We start from the raw sequence: 7,589 nt of genomic DNA on the forward strand, positions 1-7,589 counted from the left end.
TGAACAAAGGTTCAATAGTTTTATTTTTTTATTTTGTTTGTTTCACAGCAGGATCAACTGCCAAATATACAAATTATAGTACTGAAGTTTATTTTAAACATTAAAAAATAATAAGCAACAGCACTTTTATAGATGCATTTAAAATAAAAAAATCCTTTCAAATTTCAGATGGTTGCTTTCCAAGATCAGAAACAGCAATAATAAAACACAATAACCACACATCTGTTCAAATCGTTTTTATATATCCATACAAAACTGTGCAAAAAAAATTTACAAGCTTATTACTGAAGTAAAATTGGATAGTGACACTGTGGAAAAATCAGTCGTGCTACCAATCTCATGGCAACTGTTGCATGCTAACAATACATATACATCTATGATATTCCTGATCTCTTCATTAGGAAATCCCTTTGGATTATGAATGCAGTGTACCTGAATCAGAAGTCATAACAGAACACAGATCTACATATTGCAAGTTAAGATTGTGGGTGAACAAGGGAAAGGTTTACCTAGCATTACAGTTATTGGTGCAGAGCATGACAATGTTCAAAAACTTAATTATTATTGACCTTACACTGGCTGCATGCAGAGTCTTAACCATGGGGTGGAAGTACACCAGGCCACTTCTTCTTATGCCTCTCCACAGTCTATGGACCTGGCACGCTCCTCGCTGTCATTACATTTCACACACAAATGGAAACAAGTGCTCACTAAAGTACACTGCTCTGGTTATTATAGCAAAAGGCCTTGTCTGTCTTGGCTGTGTTCAAACCCCAGCAGTGACTGCACCAAACCAAGAGCCCAGCACTGAACTGTTACATTGTATTCCTATACAAGGTAGTACAGACTTAACTTTTTCTGTGAACAAACACATGTAGCTTGTAGACTGAAAGGAGAGCATATCTGCTGTTGCCATCAAACAGTATGTTAAGTATAATTAATACTAAATAAAGTTGAGCAGCCTAAAGTGATTGTAAAAGAAAAAAAAGTCAGCATTGAGAAATACTGTATTCATGTGCCTGCTGATTTTGATTATTTTTGTCTTTTATCCCATTACGACTAAACCTGTACTCAGCCATCCCCCCAGCTTCTGTGTGTCGACAGCTTTAATCTAACTTTGTGACTTTTGCATTCTATAGACAAGTATTTCAGCAGGTCAACCTTTTCTTATACTCAATTGACCTACTTCATTTGAAAAGAAATTGTGACGTGCTCAGTCTTAAAGTGATCAACTAGACAGCAACAGGAATTTGTTTGAACCTTTGGAATGGGAAAAAAAGGTTGCATTTCTGTGAAGTGAAATAGCTTAACTTGGAAAATCGTATAGAGATGCTACGGTACTTAAACTTCCCCAGTCCTGGGAGATGTTGAAGTCCTCATTCCTTCATAAAGAAAAAAAACATGGAAAATAAGCACCCCTTTTAAACTGTATAAAAAAAAAATCAATGAGCCTACAACAGGAATCATTTCATTATGATTAAGCCAGTGAAAATAAAAAAAAATCATAAGACCATCACCTTCTCTGTTACAAAATGTAGACTATAAACTAACAATATCTTGCATGCCTTTTTTTTCTACACCACCATTTACTGGTGGCACCATCCCTGGTGATTCCACATTGAGTCTGTTCCTTTTTTTTTTTTTTTTTAAACAGCTCAACTTGCATTGTAAAACTCTCTTTTATACGAGTTCAGTTCCCTTACAAGTGGCAGTCTTTGTATGGCTTTTAGTCCAAGCCTACCAAAGAAACAAAAAGAATCAGAAGCCAGGGGCTGCCTTTTTCAGGTATTTGAGCTTGGAGCCTCTTCCGCTGGGACAGACTGCTCTCACGCTCCTGGGGTTCCCACTGGGTCCATCAGTGGGCTGTTCCCCTCCACAGTCTCCTCCTCTGGGGTCTGGTGAGCACCGACCACCACGATGTTCTCATCCATGATCTCACAGGTGGGGTTTGTGAAGGCGGACAGCGGGAGCGTTATCCTCTGCATCTCTCGTTCGTACACGCGCTGGTCGTGCTGTTTCTTCAGATCTCGCCCTCTGTTGATGAAAGAATATGTTCAAATCAATTGAAACGTCTACTGCTGACAAGCTGGGGCTACCCTTAAATGTGCATGTTTAGTTTCTTGCTAATCTTTTACTTCTCATTTTGTGGTACAGAATGGTAATATTTGCGATTTCTGTAACCACTTCAGATCGCTAGAATGCTATTGAAAAGTAATGCTGCGTAAGCCAAGGTCATGACATTCCCTGTCCATACCCAGTTTAATCTTGGGATTGACAACTGGGCTTATTCTATTAACTTTGAATTGCTAGCATTATTCTATCTGACTTTTAATTACTGGGCTATGCAATTATATTAACTTGGGTGCACTGCATAAAATCACCCCATGTATATTGAGCCTTGTGATGAGGATTGCACACACTGCTGGAGAATGAGTTAAGCTGCTGGGCATACTCTAAATACCGGACCTTTCCAATCAAGACGCAAGCTTGTGAATATGATAGTGTACCGACACACACCCGTCTCTGAAAAAGGAACTCACTATTTCCCCCCAGTCATTGGCACAGCCATGCTTTCCTTTTTGCAATGCTCAGATATGATATCTCTGCAACCTACGCTACAGCTTGCCTGCCTTCCAGGAAAGACAACAACCCGATCGCTCTGTCCTTCATCATCAGAGATCAATTTAGCAATGCTAACAAGCAATACTGCAGAACATGTATCCCCCTATTAATTCCCAAGCTACAGCACTGCCATTTTTAGATGTCCTGCTGATTCTACAAGAAATTACAGCAGCTTAAAACCCAACACACTAACCCCTGTGGACAGATCTGCAAGGAGATGCAGCGCTAGCAGCTTCTCAACAGAAATGTTGGGTTGCAACATGACTGATGCCGTTGTCTCAGGCATCTGCAACTAAACCTCTTAAATCGTGTCATTATGTAGTAACAATGAGCCTTGCAAACACAGCTGCTAATGAGATTTTGGATCCAAGCTTAGGAAGACCTGCAATCCAAACATTACACAACACACAGTGTCTTCATCATTTTCACACACTCAAAGTTAAACAGTTTTATGTGGCAGGGTTGATGTCTGTGTTCTGTCTCTGCATAGGCACTCACCAGACCCCCTTCCCCCAGTCACTTTTACCAATACTTGGCATAAAAACCAGGCAAGTCTGGGGTGACTGTCCACATCACCAAGAAGTCCTACTATGCTTTTAAGATACTGGAATATCACCAACTTACAAGGAGCACTGATAAATACTGCGTGCATGGCTTGCTGTACTGTTTCTATACTGACCTCTTGTAAAAGTACCCCATTGTGATGCCCACTCCCATTATGATTATGAGAGCCATCATGAGGATTCCCAACACGTACCCTGAAAGAGGAAAGGATGGAGTCCACGTTAAAACACAGAGTAGTTCAGGACAATGAAAAAGAGCTAGGAATGTTTGTCTAGCATGCAGTTCAGTGCATAACACAGTACAAGCCACATTCATAATCTTACATACTGAATTCACTTTAGTTTAAGGCAGTCAGAACTAAGCAGTCAAACCTTTGGACACTGAGACAACCCTCTGTATTTGCAAATGCGTACACAGTGAAGCAGCTGAAGGTAAATCTGTCAACTTCATGTTATTAGAGGAACTTCTAATTAAAGGCAAAGGGCTGAGCTGGTTTAATCAGACTCGTCAGGGACATACCCAGGGTGCCCAGGTCCTTCTTCTGCTTGGGCCCGGTCCGGACACGCTGGCTGATCCCTACGACCGGCTGCACCGCCGCGCTCTCGCTCTGGGAGGGGAGGGACTTGGCCGGCTCAAAGACCTGGGTCTCATTGGGCTCAGCGACTTGAGGGACCTCAGTCACTGTGGCTGGAGGAGCCTGACCTGCAACCGAACGAGAGGAAAGCACCATTCAAATCAACCCACAATTCAGTGTACACTGATGTCCAGTAACGCACCGTTACTCTTCTCTCGACTGGGATTTTCACCTATAAAATAAATGCAATATTCAAATAACATGGAATAGCTTAGTAGAAGGGTTAAATTGATGCACAGAATGTCATCTGCATCAACATGCTCTGCGTATAAACCCGGATGTGTCTGCTCTATGCAGGTATATCTGGTAACACTTAGTAGAGCTCAATTACAGAGCAAGCAGGAGAAAATATATTATTAAATGCATTCGTTTTCTTCTTGATCGTATTTGATCTAGTTCTAGGTTTCTCCACATGGTAAAGGCAGTGCTTTGATAACAAATCCGGCAATTAGAATCCCACACAACAGGAGAGAGAAAAATCAATGCAAATTCTGCACTTTGCATACAGCTAAAAGCAAGGAATAAATGGTGTTAAAAATGTGATTGAGCAAGGAATTAGTGGAGTTCCCTTAGTGGCCTGAACGTGAATGAACTGAGTCACTACTGTGTAAGGAGCACAGTACTATAGTTATGAATGCACCAACACAAACGCAGCCTCAGTCAGTCTTGAACAAAGCCTTTTATCTCCCTTAAAAGGGGTTAAAAACACACAAACATCTGCTCAGCTACAGATGGAGGGGCCTCTGCAACCCCCACACAAAAAAAAGTTGTTTACCAAGTAAGCCTGACAGATGAGATCACCACCCCCACCCACCCACCAACGAAAAGCTGTCTCTGAGGCAAACGCACCAGCCAATCTGACTGCAGGAGGGGTGCGGCTTCAAATCATCCCAAGGCAGCTGCAGTACTAATAAGTCTCAATCAGTTTCCTTTCTTGAGGAAACAGACTGCTCATATTGTGTAATAAGAAGCCAAGGCCCTATGTTAATGTTTAACTGATGTTATCTCCCAACAGTACCATTCGCAAATGATGTGATCGGTTACATACTGAAAACAGAAACGGAAAGCAATAACAATCTTGCACCAAACAGGACCTGTAGCATCGTCATTACTTGTTATATAAGCATTTCTTTCTGAAGGTGCAGCTTCAAGTTTAACAAAACCATGCAAGAAACAGCTGCAACCAGTTAGCATTACAAAGCAGCTGTGCAGCCCTCAACTATCCAGCACACGCCCCAGGCCTGTTTATGAGCAGGTGGCTACAGCTCACTGCGATGTGGAGCTGCAGCTTCAACTGTAACGACACAGGACTGGCTGAAGCCAGCACGTGCCCGTGGAGAACAGGTGGTCTTTGTGAACACTTGTTAAATGCACACGCCTTACATAAAGAGGAAGTTTAATGGCACTTACCAGCGCTGGAACAAAATATTGATTTATTTTTTCCCTTTGTTTTGTTATTCTTTTTAAAATATAGATTGTGATTACTTTATTTAATTAAGCGAAATGAAATCCTGTAGGCAACACAATGCTCTTTCAACAAAGGAGAGAAATTGTGTTCCATACAGATTCATGAGATTTTGTTTGGTTTCATCCTTCAGCTAATGCACTGCGTCTCCAACCCGGAGGCAGGGAATAGGAGGTCTACTTCTCAACTATTAAAGGTTTCTCATTGACAGCAAAGAGGACAATACCTTTGCAGGTGTCAATGGCACACTTCTGTCTCTGCACTCGGTTGTCCTTGCCTGTCACGTAGCACCATGGTTTGTTATCGCCATCTGGGTTTCGGCAGTAGCTGTGGTCCCCAACGCCTGCAGAAGAAACAGCAGAATATAAAAAAAATAATCCATTGAACATGGGAGTGAAACATCCCTATTGAATACATTAACTGCAGGAGGAATCGCTCTCCTCAACCCCAAAACTGAACCAGCACTGCCTCGGAGTGAGAGGGGGTAACCCCTCTCTGACTGGAGCTCCCACAGCGAGATCCCAGTTAGTTTGGAGTGGGGAGTCCAGAATGAAGTGGAGGAGAGTGCAAAGCAGATATCATGCGAATTGGTCTCTGGATAATGCATCTGTGCCAATATTTAGTTGGCTGCTGGTCCGGAGCCTTAAGTCCTGCGCATTGTTGCCATGGCGCAAAAATAAGGATATCTTTGAATGGTATTCAATAGGAATGGGTCAGGCAGCCCCTTCCCATAGCCACACATCATGACAATGCTGTGCTGTCATAAAGCCTGCAGTTGTGTCTGTGAAGTAGTCTGGGGGCAATTGAAAGAACCTTTACACAAAATGCACAGTCCTTAAACAAACACAAATCTGTGTTATTTTAGCAGGTGTCCCTTATTACACTCTCATGTAGTAATCAACGTGTAGTATTTGTGGTGCAGGACTCCTATATAGTAAAGATGTTGCACCCTATCAAGAGCGGTACATTACCACGGAGCAGTCCAACATTCATTCCTACCTGAGCGTACACTAAGAAAACGTATTGTTACCTGTCTGCTGGTCTGGGAAGGCAGTTGTGTTGTAATCTCTGCTCGTGTTCCTCCAGTTTAAACACTTCTCTCCAGTTGATGTAATCTGCTGCTCGCCTCTGTACTCCTGACCGTTGGAGCGGATGCATTCTGTAACAGAAGATAAGCCCATGTAAACGCATGGCAAGGCTTACTGTGTAAGGTCTGCCCCCAGTCAGAACAGCTACATCACGGTTACAGTACACCGCTTCAGTTTTTGTAATCCATGCTGTGGTCAAAGTATCAAATATGGACAAAGCTATTTTGATAAAACAAAAGCAGTTTATTTGATTTGTAATAGTCTATAACAGTGGACAAAAAACACAATTATGCTTCTGAAAAAAACAACAAAAAAACACTTTTTTTTTGCTTGTTTGTCAAATGAAAAACAGATTCTAATTCAGTACGAACCCCTTAAGAAGTAAAATGTTGAACAACTGTGTATGTGCGCTCATATCAAACACACAAAAACAAGAAAACGGAAGCTAATGTAAACAGGGTATTTAAATTGCAACGCGTGGAAAACAAACGAGATTTTTTTTTTATTTTATTTTTTTCTCTTACAAGGGACCATCACTTAATTTAACATCTTTAGCTTTTTTTCCTGTGAAAATGATTTTTTTTAAAAAAACACTTTTTCTTACCTTGAACAATTGATGCACCGTCCAGAACGGCAAGCCTCAGCAACACAACTTGCACGACTAAGAACAACATTCTGTAAAATATATATATTTGCAGTATACAATAGAAAATAAAACAAATTGTACCCCCAAAAAATTGCAGCAATAAAACCAATCTAACCCCGCTTTGTCTTCAGAAGAGCCTGTGCTGTTTTGTTCTCTAGCAGCACACTGCTCTTTCTTTCTCCGCAGGAAAGCCCTTGTTTTTCTCGACTCCTTTCCTCTCTGTCGCCTGGTAAACAGCCTCTCTCTGAATCAAGAAACTCCCTTCTGATACTGCCACTGCAGTTTCGCGAGCAGCGTCTTCAAGGTCCTAGACCCAGAGCTGTATCATCACCTGCTCTCAACAACAAACTCACCTCCTGCCAGCTGGAACAAAAGAGCCACATGACAACTAACCAGCTGCTGTTGCATGACCCTCAGCTAAGTAACTGAAGCCTCCTCCAAGGACTTTAAATGTTTTACAGTAACAACTTCCCAAAACGACGCTTAAAATGTTTGACTTTTTGAACACAGTGATTTTAAAATGCAGTACCTTTCCAGTTGCTGTTTTGCATACATACCCTACAATATATA

At 41.6% G+C, this 7,589-nt stretch overlaps 1 protein-coding gene across 1 annotated transcript; it reads right to left on the minus strand.

Moving 5' to 3' along the window:
• Window positions 1-221: 221 nt before the first annotated feature.
• Window positions 222-7,388, minus strand: LOC131699033 (phosphoinositide-3-kinase-interacting protein 1-like). The gene is made up of 6 exons (XM_058994429.1): window positions 6,978-7,388; window positions 6,316-6,444; window positions 5,512-5,628; window positions 3,706-3,888; window positions 3,302-3,380; window positions 222-2,034 (listed from the first exon to the last, which is right to left on the minus strand). The coding sequence occupies exons 1-6, from the start codon at window positions 7,045-7,047 to the stop codon at window positions 1,827-1,829; spliced, it is 786 nt and encodes a 261-aa protein (XP_058850412.1). The 5' UTR covers window positions 7,048-7,388; the 3' UTR covers window positions 222-1,826.
• Window positions 7,389-7,589: the final 201 nt, after the last annotated feature.

The sequence above is a fragment of the Acipenser ruthenus genome, chromosome 21, assembly GCF_902713425.1.
Source record: "Acipenser ruthenus chromosome 21, fAciRut3.2 maternal haplotype, whole genome shotgun sequence".
NCBI lineage: Eukaryota > Metazoa > Chordata > Actinopteri > Acipenseriformes > Acipenseridae > Acipenser > Acipenser ruthenus.